Here is a 20655-nt window from a genome sequence, read left to right as displayed (position 1 = left end):
GCAGGCAACCGTACACTACTTCATGACCTGGTGGAAGTCTACACAGCAAGTATTTCATAAGTGGCGATATCATAGGCTATAACGTAATATGCAACGGAATGTCAACTTTGCTTCCATGCTGCGGAAGGAAAGAAGGAAAAACTTTATTACTCTATTTACATCTTCCAGTGGCTAACAGAGGTCTTCATGTTTTACTGAAGTCTCCGTCGTCTTGAGTGGTCGGCGCTCCTATTCCTGCTCGGGAGATTTCGAACGCAGGTTCACTTTTCAGACTCCACAGTGCCAGTGCGCGGTGTCTCTCAACAAACGCGAAATGTGACGCTCAATCCAACGCTCCCGCGTTCCCTTGCCCGCAGTTCCTCCGCGCATCAGCAAATCTTCGTCGGACGTGTCCGTCAAGCGCGGGGACATCGCCAAGATCGCCTGCGAAGCCAGCGGCCAGCACCCGCTGGTGGTCACGTGGGAGAAGGATAACACCCTGCTTCTGCCTTCCGTTGACAGGTAGGCCAAATAACCGAACCCGCGCAGTTTATTGGGCGCACATAGGAGAGACGACCGGCACACGCGTTCCGAAACGCCATGAAAAAGAGAGAGACCGAAAGGAAAACGCACGGAGTCAAATGGGCGCACGTCTTGTTGGCTAACTCTACACCCAGAGGGACTAGGGTAAATGCATGGAGAGAAAAATTGTAGCAGAACCCGTGTACAATGATGCCTAAGCCACCGCCTGTATGTCTACAGGCGGTGACTGCGGTCAGTCGACTGTGGACACCGTAGCAATGCAGGCTCTGCTTTCTGGGCTACAGCGACGCATGCGGCTGCAGTCCCGGGTAACCTTGTCACCGCGAACGGCTCTCTTGTCCAGGTTGATCTGCCGTTGTCAAATGCAAAAAGAAACGCTGTCGTCGTAGCGGGGATCAGGCGCTGAGGTGACGTTCGGCTGACGAATCGCAACTGTCGCGCGAAGGCGCGACCGGGTGCCACACGTATTGCGGTGCCGGAACGCCCCGACGTTGCGCCGCTCGCTCGCTCATGGCGCGCGCACCCGCGTGGTCGCAGGTACGAGACCCACGAGGAGATGAGCGCCACGGGGGTGACCTCGGTGCTGGTGATCCACAACAGCGCGCGCAAGGACGCCACGGCCTACGTGTGCGTCGCCAAGAACGACTACGGCCAGACGAAGCACACCTTCCGGCTCACCGTCCTCGGTAAGCGGCCTCGCGCGGACCACCGCGAATCGCGCTGCGGAAGAAGACGTGTTGTGTGATACGGGGCAGTGGGTTGTTCGGCTAAGTGATTGGCTGCTTGCGGAGCGTAACTGTTTTACCTGCATATGGGCCTTCGACTGACCTGTTTACCCCCTACACTGTCGACAGGCTTTCCTGAAACGGAGACGTCAATAAACACTAACGATGCAAGGTTCTTATGCAGCGTGGGTCGGCTTCGAGCCTTATTGATTCCGGGATCATTGACCCACATATGGAAGCAGAAAGAGCTAGGCACAGTCACCTCCGTCGGTTTCGACAACCTGCTCCCGAACACGGCATTGCCGTTGCTCGCGCAGTGACGAATTTTTGTCAGTGCTCTAAATTATAGCAACCAATATACATATTATAATAGGCGCGATTTAATTGCCCGAGGTTCGTGAGTAAAAATAGGCTCATAGCACTGATGTGCGGCGAGAATTAAGCGGTGTCCGGTTAAACGAAAGCGACTGTGCGCCTGTACAATTGATTCTTCTAACCCTCAATCAATCCAACTGACTGATTCATTCATTCGTTCATTCACTCACTCGGTTTATCGGCCCAAAGCAGTGCATCGGGGCATTGCAGGCGCCTCAGTGCGGGTCTCCAAATTGATTTCGACCACCTGGAGTTATACCCATAGAGACACTGAAGAGAAGGAAAAAAAAAAGAGTTGTTTGAGCTGCGTTAGTAAACTACACTTGCACAATTCTGAAACATACACTCTTACACCGATAGGGAGGGGGGGGGGGGAGAGGGGCTTGGTAAGTCGGAAAAGATGCAAGAACAAAAAACTGGTGGCGACGCCATTTTGAAGTTTTCACTCCGGCGCATCCTGACGCCGTGAATCATCAGGGCGTCTGCTCGGGCCTGGTTATTATTTATCGGCAACGATGCACTGTACTGCACACTAAAAGAGCCAAACAGCGCTTTAAGAAACTTTCAAGAACTTTTACTGAGCCACAGCGGCCCTGATGCGAAAGTATATTTCAATATCAGTGATGTCACACTGAAGTGCAGGCTCTGGGGCTTCGGCGCGAAATTATAAAAAAAAATGAAATTTGAGTACCATTTCCTTTCGTAATAATCAACCACTCACCGCGAAACTAAAAATTCATTCGGTGATTGATAGCTTTCGTGCAGTAGTGTTTTAAAATCAAGCATGTAGCGCCATCGCGTGCAGCTTGCATTGCTCTTTGACCAGCACTATCTCGAGCACGAGCCTGGCCCTTGCGTCAATCAATCCCACTAATTGTTATCATCATCATCATTTGAGCGCGAGGTCGCGAGTTCGACTCCCAGTCGCTGCAGCCAGGTTCCCATGGAGGCGGAACATAACATGCACATTAAGGAACATGAACATGCATTAAGGAACGCGGGGTGGTAAAAATTTATCCGGAGGCCCCCTCACCCCCTCCCCCCCCCCCGCACACACACACATACACACACTATGGCGCTAGTCATAGCCCCTGCACTGCTTTCCGACGCTAAACAGCATAATTCCATTTATTTTAATACACGCCCTTTGGTAGTTGTTTTTCTGTTGTACTCAGATTGAAGAACGCATACTACACCGGCCACGACGTACATCACCATCCGGGGTTTTTTTTCCCCCTGCAGTGGTGCCCTCAGATGACGAAGAGCTGGCCTCGCAAGTTATACATCGTTCGGGAAACCGGCGTCTAAATCTTCTCTTCACGCTGCCGTCGTGCAGTGAAGTACCGATGAAATGTCCGGCTATCACGTGCTCAGTTAATCACGTGCCCCTGCTACGCAAAATAACGCTCGTCTTGGGCATGGAAGTGGAAGCAGGACGAGGCACTTCGCTTCAGCCCCCTCCTCCCCCCCCCCCACATACACCCGTTTCTTTTTTAAGCATTAGTGACTATCGTCGAGTCCACTTTCTTGGCGAATGGTATCGCTAGTCGGCTCTAAGAACGAAATCGTCACTAACGAGGCCTTTGCCCTAATCCACTGCAGAGCCCCCAGAGAGCCCGACCGACGTGGTGGTGACGGAGCGACGCAGCCGCTACGTGTCGGTCAAGTGGTCGCCGCCCAGGAGACCCGTCAACCGATACGTCTTTCGCTACTGGAGGAAGTCGTGTGGGTATTAGCTTTGAGCACTTAAGGTTACGGTGAACGCACTCAGCCGCTAGGATCCACGACACCCCGTCTCGCTTGCTCTTAAAGAAGAACTGCGACAAAGTTTCATTCTAGCTAAATCGTTCATAATCGAGTAGCATGTGACTACTGGTGCAGCAATCATGGCAAAGCTGCGGGGCTGGTAGCGTCTAATTCTCTTAGCAGCCTTTAAATAGCATAAGCAGAAGACGCGTGCGCGTGGTCAGCGGATGTGACGTAAATGCCACCATCTTGCCTCCGAGATTTCTTAGCCGCGGTAAACTGCAGGTAGGCGGCGCCTAATCTCCGAGGAGCCGCGCGTACTGGGTCATGCGTCACTTCCGGCGACGGGTAACGGGGGTGCTTTTGTTTAAGAAAAGCGAAACTTTGCGAACCTCGCCAGGTTTGGGAGCGTGGGAGCTGCGGCCCAACTGCTCTCTTGCCGAACCAATCACAGCGGAGTACGCGCGCCGCGGTGTTCCTTGCACAACCGCCATATGGCGCTCGCCTCCGCGGCAGCGCCGGCCGTGCGGGGGAAAGACGAAAAGAAAGAACGAGAAAGCTCGCCTTCGCGCATGCGCGACTGCACTGTAATGAGAAAGTAAACGCTTCTTGCTGATAGAATTAGTCCGAACTGCACTACGTACGTATGTGCCTGCCTCTGAAGCCATGATCCGCTCAAGAAATGCTGGTTCAAGGCGTCTGTCGTACTCGCTCGCTAGTAGTCAGGAACTCCGCTTAACAAAAGGTACGGTATAATTTATGTGCGCAGGCGCTTGTGTGCGTTACGAGCCAGTCTACAATCTCAAATATCGTATCATAGTTCTAACATATATAGTTGCGTGCTCAATAGCTCACTTTTACCCCGTTTTTCTTCATCAATTTCGGCGTCGCGGGGTTTCGGCTGCACGCTAAACCTCAGTTCCCATAAAGGTTGTGCGTGCATCAGTCTGACCTAGGGCCGACACCTTCGCGAACACACGCACAGCTGCCTATGTCGCATACCGAGTCTTGCTCTTTCCCCGCGTCCCGCAGCACGCGGCAGCGTTCTCCAGGAGCAAGAAGTGGACGGGATGCGGACGTCGCTCATGGTCACCAACCTGCATCCCGGCACAGAGTACCTGGCACTGGTGTTGGCAGAGAACTCGGTCGGCTTCGGGGACCCCTCGGACACCATCACCTTCCAGACGGCCGCCGAAGGTACAGGCACGCACGCTCGACTGACGACCCTTTCCCCCTACCAAATAACAGTGTGCTTATAAATTTATAGACGCCTTATAAGCAACGTTACCTCTTCCTGCGTTACTTTTGTAAGTGCATAACCAGAGGAATGCACCGACAGTCGTTGATCAAAAGAGCGAGGCCATAAATCGGGCCGGCCACTGAAGGTGCGAGGTCGTACTGTCATCGGGAGGCAGTTGGTGCATTTTGCAGCTTGCTCGAGAAAATAGATACTGCAGGCTTTGAAGGTAGGCTATAATATGTATAGCTCTACCTTCAAAGGAAATGTTCGTATCGCTGGCGTGGTTAGCAAAACTCCCCATACGTGGGCCGATCCCGAATATCGTGCAATGCCGGGCCGACCCGCGGCGGAGGTGAAGCAGGCGTTAAGCGCTCCCCATGCGTGGGCCGATCACGAAGATAACGCGATGCCGGGCCGAGTCGCGGCGGAGGTGAAGCAGGCGTTAAGCGCTCCCCATGCGCGGTCCGATGCCGAATATCGTGCAATGCCGGCTCGACTCGCGGCGGAGGTGCACTTCACCACTAAGGACCCAAATACACAGCTTTACTGGTCATCCTTATTTCCAAAGTAGAAGGGCACTGAGTATTTTTTTTTAGGTTTCTGATGGCACTTCCACCACTGCTTTTTTTTTTTTTTCAGTAGTGTATACGAGTAGAGGGTGTGTAGTAAATAAATGGAGCTGTTCGATGGACACTAGCGCAAGATCGAGGAGAAGCGAAACCCCTTTCCTTCTCTCAAGTTTTACGCATATGTACACCGAGCAGCTATATGTTGCGCAGATATATCCCCATCCCCAATCACTGACTGTGGCGTCGGGATATTTCCAGCTTCACCAGATGCAACCAAGTGCAGCCTGGTTAACCTGCCTACGCTTAGTTCCATTTAATTTTATCTCTCTTTATACCGCATGTCCCAGCTAGGCCTGACAGCCGAACACCATAGGTGTTAAAATCATACCTCGCACCTTTTTTCTTCTTTCTTTTTTCAACAGCTTGGATGACGTTAGCTGGGACACCCTACAGATAATGGGAGGTTCAAAGACGAGTACTGCCATAAAACTAAAAGCCAATGAACAAACATGTGCTCGGGGTAGCAAGGCCGTTTCATATATTTAAACTAAGCAAAGAGAATTATGCCTTCTCAGAGCCATATTTAATACCCTTTTTTTTCCCACAATGTCGACCACAGGTGGTCGCTGCCATCAAACTCGCGCGCATGCGCTTGAAACTGCCCTGTCGTTTTTTTGAGTGTCACCGTTGCACACGACTGCGTACGCTGTCATACTGTATACGGTGAGCGCGCGTAAGCTCCAAGTCTCTCGGCCACTCCTCACGCACGTGTTGTGCAACCGCATTCGCAGAGCCCAGCGCACCGCCTATGAACGTCCAGTGCGAGGCCCTCGACACCCGGAACATCAAGGTGTCCTGGGAGGTGAGTGACCTCTCATATTCCCATCAAGTTGCGTAATGAGGCTCCTTTGGCCCGTTTGCGATACTACTGGAATCATGGTATAGAAAGCTTGGAGAGCTGGAAGGCATGCATACTTGAAATCGTGCGTGGAAAGCGATAGCAACACGAAGAGAAGAACACAGGTTGAACACTGATGCTGTGTCCTTTTCCTGCAGCCGTGACCGTTTTCCGCGCCAATTTCGAGTATGCTGTACCAAAAGCACAGCCCAGCGACAATGTAAACAGCTGAAGTCTAACAGAGTTGCCTAGAAAAGGAAATACGATACTGAAGTCCACTGACGAGACACCTTAAAAAAACTTCACAAGACCCTGCCATGCTGCAATTTCAGAACACAACACAACTCGATTAATTTTTGGGCTTATAACGTTTCCAAAGCTACTCAGTCAGCTAGGAGGCATGCCGTTGCGTAAGCGCCCGGATTTCGACCACACAGGTTTGTCTAGCTACACCTAAACCAAGCCACACGAGCATGGTAATTTGCATGCCACCCTCACCAAAAATGCAATCACCGCTGTCAGGAATCCAAACCACGACACCGTGCTCTGCAGCAGAACACCACAGCTATAGCGTGGACACACCAGTACATGTCTGAATGCTGTGTGAAAACAGTAACTTTCCAACTGGATTCAGACATGCACATACGCGAGCTTACGGTTTCTCTTGCTGTTTTCCTTCCCGGTGTACGTGATTTCACTGATAGTCGCAACAACACGGTTACTGCAGCAAAACTTAGCAATATATTTCTTCTTTTTTTTTCGCTACGTCTCATTACTGCATACAGTACAAGCCGGCTCTTTTCCTACGTACCTCTGTCGCATGCAATCAGATGTACGTACCCCCGAGCCTTAGCACACGACGTACAGTCCCGATACCAGTCGGTGACGCAGGTTGTCATTACTGTGGTATTGTGGGCCTCGCGCGATGAGATTTACAAAGTGCCTCCAAGACTTTCAGCTAGCTTCGGTGGTTGACAAGCTCAAAGCGTGCATCTTGCGCATGCAGCGTACACCGCTCCGGTTTGCGCACTTCTTACATGATATGGCCAGTTCCATTCAAAGCCTACGGTCTCGCGTGATCATAGGCTTTCTCGGCCAGCCCTCCCGGCACACTCAGTCGCAATAGTTCACTATGGTTCCCACTGCACACGGCCCCGCCATACAGCCCCCTCCGGCGGACCAGCTGAACGGCGAGCTGAAGGGCTACTACATCGGCCACAAGATGGATGGCACGCCATTCGTGCACGACACGGTCAACAGGGACACCGAGCAGCGCACATTCCGGGGCCTCCAGGCAGCCTCCACGTACCGCTTCATGCTCAAGGCCTTCAACGAGGTGGGCTCGGGGCCGGCCTCCGAGGAGGTCGCCTGCATCACGCTCAACGGAGGTACGTACTACACTACATAGTACATGCACATGGAATACAGTGGTGCTTAGCTGAACGAACCTAATTCTTTCCGCGGACGGGTTTGTTTTTTGAGAAGTTCGTCCAGTGGGATGCACTTTACTATTGATTCCTATGGGAAGCCTATTAATTTCTTTGCAAACGCTCCTTAATCATATGAAAGCGCATAAAAAGAAAAAGGAATAAATGTTATATGACACGCCAGGCAAAAAAAAATGTCAGGGTATTTACGCACATAAGATGATTGATGTTCGAGATCTAGAGAGAGAGGTGGCGGAGGAAATATGGCTATTTGCGCTAGTGTTTACACCCATCTATGCATTTAGAAGCACTTCATTGTTGGGTCTGACCAAACGCATTGACCGATCTGCAAAATGGTTTGCGCTCCCTTTAAATACATGCAAAACCGGCTTTACATCAGCCTGTCATGTTTTCTGATCTGACAAGACTGGCGTGGTGCGAAAGCCAAAACCGCTGCCGTACTGACGTCATCGATTCAGTGCGAAAGCGTCAATTTTTGCTGTTCCACGAGTCCCTGTACTGACTGCGGGCGGCGTCAGTCCGGCGTTGGATGCCCTACGCTTAAAATGAATTCCATTTAGTATGAATATGTTGTGCAACTTCAAAGGAACACTGAAGAGAAAAATAATTCAAGTTGTGTGTGTAAACTACCATTCTATGCAATGCCAAAAAGGCCGCTTTTGCCGTGAGAAGATGCTTCGTAAACCAGGAAAGACGCGAAAGCGAAGGACGGGTGGTGACGCCATGTTGGATTTCCCGCGCCACCTCGTCATCGTCATGGACTTTGGTGTCTGCTCTGGCCTACTGAACTGTACATCCGCAATAATCGACCACACTGCATTCTGAAGGCACCAAAAGACTGAACGTGTCAAATTTCCCAGAACATTTACTGCACCATAGACGGATCAGACAAGAAGAAATATTTTGAAATCCGTGAAGTCACAATGACATACCGGCGCTGCGCTTTCGGCGCAAAATTCAAAAGATAGGACTTTGACCTCCTTTTTCCTCTTCTAATAATCAACCTGTTATGTGGAAACCAACGAAAATAGTGTATTCAAACAATGCTTGTTCAGGGTTCCCTTAATGCCACAGTGTTAAGGGAGGAGTGAGTGAACGGTGACACATGGGGGAAGTAACGCCTAAAAGATAAATAATTACGACATGGATAATCGAGTTGTAGCTGTTGACGGGCGTTCCTTCCGATTTTATCCATCAAATTATTAGACAGGTATACAAAGCAAGGATATCAATTTCATTGGCCATATAATCTTTTGAACATTTGCTTAATGACTAAATTAAGAAGCATGGTGTCACAAGCGCACAGGCAAACTTGAACGCATCTCACTCGATGACTGCGGACACTCACTATCAAAACAGTGGTGTGAGGAAGAGCGGTGGTGGCAGCGAGCGACTTGACCTTCATGCTCACTCGCGCTTCAACACGAACTAAGCAGTGAGAACACAGCACACACAAAACAATGAGCCTTCAACACACCTAGACTCAGTACCGACCACGGATCGCTTTCAAGAGAGGGCCTGTGCGGCAGCGCTCAGCCACGCCATATGCAGCCGCAATATGCAGTTTGGCACCATGGACAGAAGGCAGCGAAGTACGAAATTGCGACGCGGATAATGGATGCTAGTGCATTTCATGTTGTTTTTCACTACCCACAGCAGATGTAAAAGAGGGGATCCGAGATGAAGGTGACACGAAAGAATGAGGGCTTTAACAGTTGGTCTGTAAGTTAACACACATTTCGACAACATTTCCACAACGCAGCTCCTGTATCGTGCTGCCTTCGTCTCTTGTGTACTGTCTTTTAGCGCTTGTATTGTGATACCAGGCGACAGAAATGCACACACCATGGCTAGCACAAAAGTGGCCAGTGGTGAAGGAGGTTGCGCTGCCGCGATATGGCATCATAAGTATTCTACCGAGAAACCTCGTCTCGTGAAAAGGCAACACGCCGAACGTGGAAACCATACTCGGATCCTCCTTACTGCGTACTGTGTGAACAACCTAGAGTCACGCCTTTTCTCGCTCTCTCTCTCTGTTTCACTCTCCCATTTCCCTCTCTCCTCACTGCGCGTGCGGTGCTGTATCACCATTTAAACTGCCGCGACTTCACTCCTCAATTAGCCTTGTGAGTGTTTCTTGTAAAGAGGAATAAATACGAAAGTAAATTCATCTGAATCAGACCGCTCACCATGAGTAGTCGTTGCTTGTATCGTTGCTCACGGGTACATATCTGTGTCCGTGTTTTTCTTCTAGTCACCGCTCTTCACCCGATTCTCTTGCAGACCCGCCATCGGTGCCGAACCTGCGAGTGACGGGCATCACGTCCAGCTCCGTCAGCTTGCACTGGAACAGTCCTACCTCTGCCGCGTCGCCAGTCATCCGTAAGTTCATGCAGCTTTCCGCAGCCGTGGCCTCTGAGATTGCGCGGTGCTATGCAGGCGCCACACCACGAGATCTCAGAGGCCCTGCCACGATATAAAAGCATAGCCGACACAGAGATTTCATTTGCAATGCGTTAAAAAGGAGGCCCTTCGCCTCTTTGTTCACGGTATCCAAATTGGAGGGGTACCTCAACTACACCCTGTTTCTTACTTGGTGGTGCCACACGTAGGCACTAACTTCTCCTCAAATACAGTTAATAATAACAAATAAAAGGCTGCATATTGAGGAAATGGCCACTGAACTGGTTCTATGGCTTTCATGGCAGCAGTTTTCAAAGAAATTCGGAAACATGTTTCATGATCTGACCAAGGAATCTCTGATCGCAGATGTACAAAAAAGTTGTGGAACGCCACAGGCCCAGTGTTTTAGAATCCAGACACACCGGTTGCCAAAGTGCATAAGTCTGCTGGCAGTCACATAAGGATGCCACCCTAGTCATGTCGCATATGAACAATAAGTGAATTATTTTATATGGATAAAATAATAAAAAATAAACACATATAATGTATACAGAAAAAAAATGCCGTGCCCATACAATTGTACCATTAAAATGTTAATATTCCAGATACACACAGTGCTAAGCAAAACAAAATGCACAGTCATCCATTCAGCACATATTTTTTCATCTCCCATTTCAACAACACTAACTTTTAGCAGGTAGTATATGCGACAATGCACCAAAGCAAGCTTTCATCTTTCTCATACATTCTTGATAAGCCAGTCTACAAACTAATACAGATAGACATTCAGGCATATGTTTAAACTTCGGAACACATTGACTAGGATTTAAGATATAAAAACTTAAGAAAATTAGGCACCTGTAACTCGCCGCACAAGTGATTTTAAATTTATAGCTTTTATCTCGCGAACACTGCACTGGCCCCTTAATTGATTATGTTGCTGAGTGTGTTGGTTGTCTGTGTCAAGAGAGATTATATAGACCATGCTGCTCATACTTGCGTTGTGTCTAACACGTAAACTTTTGTGACCTACGTAAGCAGTAGACTTTTCCCTGCGACTCTGAGCAGTGTGCTAAAACATAGAAAATCACTCTATTGTACACATCTCAGCCGTGGTGTGCTGAAGCATACCATGATGACAAAGCAAGTTAAAGATGCAACACGTGTGGTGGTAGCTTCGGCACTAACATGCTGCTTGTCTTCTAAAATATGAAGTACAGCGTTCTAGATGTTGTATAGTCCCTTTGCACACTGCCTCAGGTGCCCAAAACTGCCATAAATATGCAGATCTCACAGAAAAAGAGAGCTTGGACAACTATACGACGTTGCAACTGCAGTGACAGAGACGACATTGCAGCTACATTGGAGCAGAGGACACTGCAGGTTGCTCTCACTAAATTACCTCCATGGTGTAATTATCTCATATTAAATACGATCGCGTTAAAGAAGTCACGTTTAACAGCCTCCAGCGCCGACAGGAATGCTGCAGTGCTCTTGAACTCGCCTTCGCATGCAAATGACAACCGCAAACATGCTGTGGCCCGTTGCCACCCGCACCATGCCTGCAGTTCCCAGGCAACTCTCACGCTATCATCATCAGCATCATCAAACATGGCGACTGCCTTCAGTTGCTGGAAATTCTGGCCTATAGCAACATGTGCGCCCACTTTTTTATGTGTTTCACTGCATTTACTTTGGCTGCTCTTGCATCAAATTGTCACATGCAAGATATAGTGGAGCTATATTCCTCCGCTTTGTGCTGCTATAGCCACAATGAATACAGCGAGGTGTGCTGGGTTATTGCCTTGTGCTTCCACCATCTTCAGTGGAAGATAGATACACACATAACGCAGCTAAAAAATTTAGAAGAACTCCTCAATAATGATTGTCAATGTAACAAACGGCTGAATGCATCTAAAAGCCTGTTCGCTTTATTAAAGGAGTGATGCGTTTGAAGGTGTACTTTTGTTGCAGTGAGGATACTTAGGTAGCAGTTGTTGTTTGACTGCATGGTTCCGTAGAGAACAGAACCGTTAACCACCATATTTGCAATCGTAGTGTGAGCGGCTATTCACATAAGCCAATTTGTCATGTGTGTCATTTCTAGCGGATGAGCCAGAACGAAAGTTAGCTTCCACCCTCTTCCATCACCACCACTGAGGGAGAGGGTGGCAGGAGAAAAGAAAGGCTGTCTTTCCTGAGCACACTACCACAGCATCTAAAGCTTCAGATGGCCTAAAGTGCTCACACAGCAGCATGTGCATTTCAGAGCTCAAGGATAATCGGCCCTTTGCATTGGCACCACAGTGGGTGGTGAAAGTCTGACCACTGCCAACCACCATGAAAGTTGGTGAAACCATCCGAGAAAGCTACTTGCGTTAAACACAGTAAATGCAGAGAGCCGATCTTCATCACACCAGCAGCTTGTGCTTGAGTCGTGTGCAAAGCGTGATTGGTTGCATTGCGACTGGAAGGTGGCTTGATTTCCTTCGCAGTGTTTGCATGAACTGAGGACGTAACATGTAGAGAACTGTTCCAAGATAGGGAATATTTGCAAGCTAAGGGTCTGAAGTCTCTCGGTGAGGATTTGCAAGACTGTGCCAAATAAATTTGCACGAACAGCTGCACAGTGCGAGAATGCTGCAAACAGGCTTAGTGCCACCGCTGAAGCGCAAGATCATTTTATCAGCACAAAGCCAGCTCATTGTGATACTATGAAGGACCACTTCTTCTATGAAGTAATCCGATTCACTCATTGCAATGAGTAAATAAACATTATGTGATGTAACTAAAGATTTTTTTTCCATAGCAACGAGTTTTGTAAAATCCCAGCCTCAGATGACAGTGCCGCTGCGAACATTCTGCATGAAGGGCCTTGTCACCACCTTATATAGGGATACAGGATAGTAAGGCATTCGAACAAGAAAATGGTGTCCCAGCACCGAACAATATTAATCTGATCTTTTCAACAAAATATCACAAAGTAACAAAGGAAAGAACACAGAATGTTCTTTGCACGGATGCCATCTTGTATATATGGATCTCGAAGCCCAGATTTGGTGCTAATGTGCACATAATTAAAGCAAACAAGCTATGGCTGACTGATGTGCCCTGGATATGGCGACACCCAGTGGCACTTCTTCCGCATGCTCACCGCTCACCCCATGCAGAGTACGAGATCCAGTATGGCACCGACGACGGCGACAAGCGGCAGTTGCACATCCCGGCCACCAAGGACACTGTGACGCTGACGGAGCTGCGCAGCGGCACTCGCTACAACTTTCGCATGGCCGCCTTCAATCTGTACGGCCGTGGAGACTTCTCGCATGACCTGCCCGCCGTCACACACCTCTCAGGTGAGAGCTGCCTTCGTGTCACTTATGGTGCTGCTTACCTAGTCACGCTTGCGTGATGCAGTGCTGTTCTGGGGCCCATCTTATCCTATTCATTATTATATTCTATCTATCTACCATTCCGTTATATATGTATCGTATATTCCATCCATTGTCGCACTGGGTGCCAGTGATAATGAAAGTGTGGCTTTATGCCATCCAATTATGAAGCACAAAAAGAACGTAAAATGGAAAGAATCGTCACAAACTATGGTTCCTGTACTTTGTGAAGCTGCACTGTTTTCAAATCTTACGCGCTCCAAGTGGCTCACAGGTGACCGGGCTCTGACATAGGTCAAATCTGGACAAAACACTGACACATGCATCATCATCATCATCATCATCGTCGCCTTATTTACGTGCGCTGCAGTACAGAGGCCTCTACCAGCAATCTCCAATTAACCCTGTCCTGTGGCAGCTGACATCATCTTATCACTGCAAGTTTTCTAATTTTGTCACAGCGCCTAATTCTTTGCCATCCTCCCACTCCACTTTCTTTCTCTTGGCACCCAATCAGCAACTCTAATAGGCCATTGGTTATCTTTTTTTTTTAAGCATTACATGTCCTGACCAACTCCATTTTGTCCTCTTAATGTTTGCCAAAGTATTGGCTACCCCCACTTGCTCTCTAATCCACGCCACTGTCTTCCTGCCTTTTATTGTTACACATATCATATTTCTTTCAATCACTCGTAGGGCACTTCAACTTCTTCTCAAGCTTTACCTACAGGTTTCTGCCCTATATATGCTTGTAACAGTAAAGTAGTGCAACTGCACACTTTTCTTTTTAAGCAAAGCGGTAAACTAATGGTTGACTTGGTAATGTCTACTGTATGGGGTTCAACCCATTTTTATTCCTCTGTAAATTTCCTTCTCATGATCAGGATCTCCTGTGACTAAGTCGCCCAGATAAACATAACTGTTCCACAGATTCTAAGGGCTGACTCCTGAACACCAATTCTCATTTGCTTGCCAGACTCTTGAACAACCTTAGTCTGCTGCATATGAATCTGCAGACCCATTGTTGGATTTTGTTAAGGCCCTATATCGGTAATTTGCTGCAAGCCACCTCCATCATTGAATGGGACCGTGTCATCTGTGTATTGCAGGTTGCTGAAATACCTGCCTATTGATCCTCACTTCTAATCCTTCCTCATCTAACAAAGTGTGCCTAAAACGTGGCAAATAGTACATACAAACTCTATAGAATTGTGTATTGCAACACTGTGGGACAGGCAGCAAATAGACGAGACACCTGCTCAGTCTAGCAAAGCCAGAGCATTAAAGTAACATAAGAACTCTGAGTACGCAAGTTTCAGATTGCGACCTACCCTCCCTCTGGCCAGGTATTCCTCAGAAGAAAGTCCTTTGCTGGCTAGGACGCATGCCTTGCAGAGTACAAGTAGAAATAGCAACAGCAGGAAGGTCTCAAAGCCAATAAAGGTGTGCTCAGAGTTGTTGGCACTTCGCTAAGCTTGCAGGCAGAAATTGCAGGCGATGTGCTGTTTTATGCCAGGGGGTGCCCTTTAAAGGAGTGTTGCTTCGGATGTGAAAAAGGAGACTCCCCACATCATTGCAAGCAAAGGTGCGGGGTGTGGTTGTTAAAGGCCTTATAATTACAGTGCAGCCAAAAATTGGCACTGTTTACTTCTCTTTGAAACACAGGAGGACAGGCTCCTCCCTCTTACCCTGTCGAGTGCTGAATGTTCTCAGATTTTCACAGCACGGCCGTAATATGTCGATATGCGTTGGTGCTGTCTGGTAGGACAAGATTGCCACAACAGGCTTTGGTGACATTATGGGTAGCCTTTTTTATGTCCAAAGCCAGACTGCTCTTGGGGGGGCATTTGGAACTTGTCATATGAAAAGGTAGTGTACTTAATTATTTGCTATGCTCTCCAGGAATTGGCACTTTATAGCTTAATTACTGGGTTGCCAGCTATCTAATGAAGCAATAAAATCGAGATGGAAATTTCTCTCAGTGCTCCTTTAAGAATGTTGCAGGTACACAAGAATCCGTCATCTCCAAGCCAGAAGATCACTTATTCTTATGCATGCCCAGCCAGGAGCACCTACGATATGGGGCTAAGGTGTCTAACTGGCCTTGTTCATGTACCACTAATCCGTAACATGCTACATAATCTGCACTGTAGGTGGAAGGGGGTGCAGGATAACTTTCTGGCGATTTTGCAGGTCTTCTATTATTATTATTATTATTAAATGTACTTAGGGTAAGTTTCCAGGTCTTACATGTGGGCGTTGGAAGATGTCACGAGAAGATGCACAGCTTCAAATTGTTTTAAAAGGCCCCTCACTAGGCCCAATAGCAAATTTCGGTTATACGCTGAAAGTTGTTACATGTCCTCTAGGGAGTGTTCTGCCAAAAACATTTTTAAATCAGCGCATTAATAGCCAAAGTAGAAATATTTCAGTGCCGCGAACCCATGGTTTCAGGAGGCAAGCTCCACTGCATGGCGAGACACTCTCTCCACTCACTCCGTCTAGCCTCCGCAAGCGAAATTAGTTCCCTGCATTCTTCCACACCGGACCTCAAGGATCGCATGACACATGTCACGGGCCCCGCCTTAATTTTTTTTTCTCGCCGCTGCGCACGAGCTGTTGTGATTCTGTGGTTTCGCACAGCGCTCAATTTTGCACGCTGTGCACAAGGACTCGTGACTAGTGGTATAATTCAGTAAGCGGATTGCAGAGCATGATCATGCGCTGGAACACGGTAGAAAATGGCATAGTTTCGGTACCTCTGCACGTGGAATGCATGATGGATGGATGGAAACAACTTTATTCTGAATCCGGCAAATTTGATGACCCGGGCTCAGGTCTCCCATGAGGGGACTTCGAGGCCTTGCCTCGTCGCCGCCTCTCGGGCTTGCTGGACAGCCCACTCTTGTGTCTTGAGGTTGGAGCTGCGCAGAGCGGCGGCCCACTTCGACGCAAGAGCCTCCGGAGCTACTGCCATTGTAGCTGATGTAACCCGACACTCCCACAACATGTGTGACAGCGTCGCTCTAGTGTCCTGACATAATTTGCAAAGAGCATTCGGGTATTGCGCGGGGAAAATGTGCTGCAATCGCACCGGACTGGGGAATGTTTGTGTTTGCAATTGTCGCCAGATGACTGCCTGGCGACGTTTCAGCATGGGGTGAGGTGGGGGCAGCAACCGCCTGCCTAGCTGGTAGTGCTTGGTGATGTCATTATACCTGACCAGGCGTTCTCGCGTGCTTTGAGCCAGCAGTTCCGAACTCGAAGAGGCGGTCCCCGATTCTGCGCGGCGGGTCAGTTCTCGCGCAGAGCGGTGTGCTACCTCGTTCAAGTTAATGAGGCCCTCATCGGTGGGGGTGGCGACGTGCGCTGGAAACCATATGATGGCGGTGTTATCGAAGTGCTGTCGACCAGCTTTCCTTAGAATCTGGAGAGCTGCGGAGGAAATGCGCCCCCGCGCGTAGTTGCGAACTGCGGATTGTGAGTCGCTAAACACTACCTCGCAGAGGGGGTCGGTAAGCGCAAGCGCAATCGCTACCTCTTCTGCTGTTTCGGGGTATTCCGTTGCGACACTACACGCGTGCGTAAGCCTGGAGCTAACGTCTACGACTACCGCCGTGAACCGGCGTTCTCGCGTGTATTCTGCGGCGTCTACAAAGCGCGTAGTCCTCTTTCCATCCAAGGAGCGCAGCAGTGCCTTGGCACGGGCCTGGCGTCGGCCCCGATTAAATTCGGGGTGCATGTTTCGAGGTATAGGGGCGACAATCAGTGTGTCGCTGAGGTCAGGTGGAATGACCGTGCGAACAAGTAGACGAAGCAGAAGTGCATCTCTCTTGCTTCGGTGCAAAAACAAAGAACACGCAGACATTCCATTTGTGTGTTTCATTATTTCTCTAAACTTCAATTCGTCAATTCAGGCAATAGGTCACACAAACAACAGATGGTGCTTTGAATAATTCTCGAAGTCACGTGTCACTACGAGCGACGTCACACTGCGGACCTGAGTATGTAGGCACAGGGGCGCGAGTATGTCACCGTTCAGCTTGGAGTGCAGCGGCAGTGTGGAGAAGGGAAAATGGGGTTGGATTGAAATTTCAGACCTTTCTGCGGCGAGTAGCAATGTAATTCTTTGCAAACACGATCGTTGGTACGCATTGTACGCTCTGCGCTTGTCAGCTCAAAATGGCCAGACCTGGCCAGATCCTTTAAAGCGAAGCTTTCTTTGCTTCTTCTCCCTAATTTCCGGGCACTGCTGTAATGGTCTTGCCTCACGTGCCGCTGGGTTTCTTGTAATACCATCAGATGGCGCTCGACTCCGCGCATTCCAGCCGGCATCACCACTCCAGCGCTTCACAGTTCGTGTGTATTGCACGTGCTTTGCTTGCTTTGGTATGCGGCAAAAATGCAGATGCTGGGCTGTGGAGGTCGCATGCTGCGCTGTTGTAGTGTAAACATTACAATCGTCCATAGCCTGAAGAGAGCGCTTTGAGCTGGTGTCTAAACAGCGTGCTGGTCACGTATGCAGAAGGACTACATAAACACGCACCAGCAAAATGGCTCGAAAGTGTGCACTCAGCATAGAGGACACCCAGGCCCGAAAGAAGCGTCGCGCTGAACAGGAGTGTCTTCGCTACTCAGCGAAACATGGTGAAGACCGCAAATGTATGCATACTATTTATACGTACAATTATAGTAATGAATTGAATTACATACAGCCCCATAATTCAATTAAATTTTAACAATTCTGCCACGCTCTGATGTGCCATTTGAGGCAATGAGAATGCTCCACCCACTCAGGGATTATGACCAGTGATGCACAACAATACCTCAAGGAAAGGCGTCTCCCTGCGTGTTCTGTAGACTACACAGACAAACAGAGTGGTGCACTCCAGTTAATGTTTTACATCAACTTGCCACTCTCGTATTGGGCTAAACGCTGAAGAAGTTGCACATTCGCCACCAACGTCACCACTAATTATCGTCAATCAAAGCAAACAATGTACACAGCTTCACTTAAATCGATTCCTACAGTGCGTGGGACCCGCCTATTTCTTTTTATACATTGCACCAAGCCATGGGCAGCCACATAGTCTTTGGTTTCTGTGTTTTAGACTGTGACATATCCCAATTACGCTTTCAACAAACATATCCCAATAATGCTTTCAACACAGATGCGCAGGGTATAGGAACGCTCATGAGTGGGTTTTGTTGATTTCCCAACGTGTTCTTCGTTAGACAAATTATATGTGAATTTATGGTACTGTATTATTTAGTTTTTAATTGCATGTGATATTGTGGCACTATAACATTTGCTGCACTAATTGTGTAACGGGGCTTTTGCACATTGTTGCCAACATCATGTCCTTGGAGCATTATAGGTCTTTCAGGTCATCTTTTGCTTCCCTTTTATTTTTCATTTGCTTCTTCCTCCTGACCATCTCCATTTTTATGGAAAGAATCAACAAAAGAAAGAAAGGTGCCAGGAGTACAGACGAAAGCCAGAAAAGGAGTTTGCATGCTGGTTAACTTCAGCATTGCGAGCAAACTAAATCCTGAAGCAACAAACCATCTGCAGTTAATTGAACAGCATGTGTATCTGATAGTCTATAACTGAATGAGGTCTGTAGTCAAATGTGATCCAAGCTGTCCGTCCAGCACTATCCAACCAGCACAGGCAGTTTTCTGCAACTTATGAACTGATGGCAAGTTCTGTTTTGTCTCCAAGAAATGATAGCTCTCGAACTTGCTCATAGGAAGCAACCTTTGCTCTGAACAACAGAATAGCTTCCAAATTTACAAACCTCATGATCACTGATTGGTTGGTGGGGTCCTAAAGCAACACAGTAGCCATCACAGATGCCACAATGAAAGGCTGTGAATTAATTTCGACCACCTGAGGTTAATGAACACTCGACCCATAGCACGTGAGCATTTTTACATGTTGCCCCAGTGTAGCACAGCCGAGAATCGAACCTGCATCCTCATATTGAGTGCAAAACAGCATAGCCACTCCCCCCCATGGAGTGTTGTCAACAGTGACACCAGTCCATGTGTTCAACATATGTGCATAACTAACCGCTGTGATAATCAGAGAATTATGTGCAAGCACTTCAGCTAGTCCAGCCTGGCTTATCACACATGCGCTTTCCCACCCAAACAGGTATTAGAATCTATAGGAGCTTACAATCAATAAGTTTGTGCACTCTGACATTGTACGAAGTCGTGCCTTCTCATTTTAAGACTGAATGCAAAGGTTGGTAACAACTTTCCTATCCAACGGGCAAGAGAAAGAAAAAAAAAACTGGCGCTGTCTTCCTTTCACGGTTAATAGACATTGCGCGCTGTGAATACGTCGAACCTGGTTTTACAACAGATGTTGCTTCATGTCGTTCCTTTACATAATGCGGCCCTTTACAGTTCTTGGCAAGCATTCAGAAATATGCCATTCCATCTGCAGATGGTGGCTCATTCCCCTCACTGGTGGATGAGGAGATGCCCTTCTACTACCGCACCTACTTTGTTGTGCCCGTAGTGGCCTCCTTTACCGTCATCATCACAGCCATCGTGATTGCCTGGGCCTGCCTCAAGAGGGCTACCATACTGCAGAGTGAGTACTAGTCATTCACCGCACAGCCAAATATCAGTACATACACAATTGAAGGTGTGAAGGTGTGCCAAGCTCCAAAGCACAATAACACATTAAGACAGGACGAAATCGAGGCAATACTGCTGTCAATTGTGTGTCGCTTAAAGAAATGCTGACAAAGTCCTAGTGTCCTGGTTCCTGTGTCCCAGTGCCCAACAAGTGTGGTGTAAAAACTCATTTGACTCGCAACTATAGTTAATAGTTAATCGCATTGTCCTCTGTATAGACCACTCTGTGTTTCAGTCTCGAAAGAGTACCAACAGCATCGTCTGCACGGCAAACAGAGTCTGCATAGTAAACACAACTCGTGATCACATGATGTCGAAAAACACTGATGCGTGATGAACGCACTGTAGCTAAGCTGGTGTAGCATTGTTTCTGAAAGCCGAACACACTTTTGAGTCTCCTGAACAAGCTTACCAGGTGCATTGATAAAACCAATTTATCATATGTGCTTCACTCGTAGGTTCCAAATTTTTTTTGGCACTTCACGCATAATGTGACAGGAAACATGGGCCACTGTTGAGGGTTATGAAAAATGTGCCTAAACAGGCATGCTCAGCAACTAAAGTAATGATGGAGATTCCAACAAGAGGTTGGCTCTTTAGCTAGAATGGGTCATGATGGTCATGATGGTGAAAGAAAAGCACAGAAGTATGCCTTAAGTGACGTTTTCACCAGTCTTTGAGAA

The 20655-nt window shown here is 48.2% G+C and overlaps 1 protein-coding gene across 13 annotated transcripts in view; it reads left to right on the top strand.

Annotated features, from left to right (window-relative positions):
- The window catches only part of LOC142592745 (cell adhesion molecule Dscam1-like), a 130106-nt gene that overhangs the window by 99628 nt on the left and 9823 nt on the right, over positions 1–20655 (top strand). For all 13 annotated transcript variants that reach the window (XM_075704390.1, XM_075704383.1, XM_075704384.1 and 10 more), the window contains 9 exons: positions 357–501; positions 1060–1208; positions 3225–3347; positions 4401–4565; positions 5969–6039; positions 7241–7463; positions 9807–9905; positions 13097–13282; positions 19776–19925. In XM_075704390.1, coding sequence (XP_075560505.1) covers positions 357–501; positions 1060–1208; positions 3225–3347; positions 4401–4565; positions 5969–6039; positions 7241–7463; positions 9807–9905; positions 13097–13282; positions 19776–19925 — 1311 coding nt within the window. The remainder of the gene's footprint in view (positions 1–356; positions 502–1059; positions 1209–3224; positions 3348–4400; positions 4566–5968; positions 6040–7240; positions 7464–9806; positions 9906–13096; positions 13283–19775; positions 19926–20655) is intronic.

This window comes from Dermacentor variabilis, chromosome 9 (genome assembly GCF_050947875.1).
Source record: "Dermacentor variabilis isolate Ectoservices chromosome 9, ASM5094787v1, whole genome shotgun sequence".
Classification (NCBI taxonomy): domain Eukaryota; kingdom Metazoa; phylum Arthropoda; class Arachnida; order Ixodida; family Ixodidae; genus Dermacentor; species Dermacentor variabilis.
Note: the sequence above shows the minus strand (reverse complement) of the source record. Positions and strands in the feature narration are given on the sequence as shown.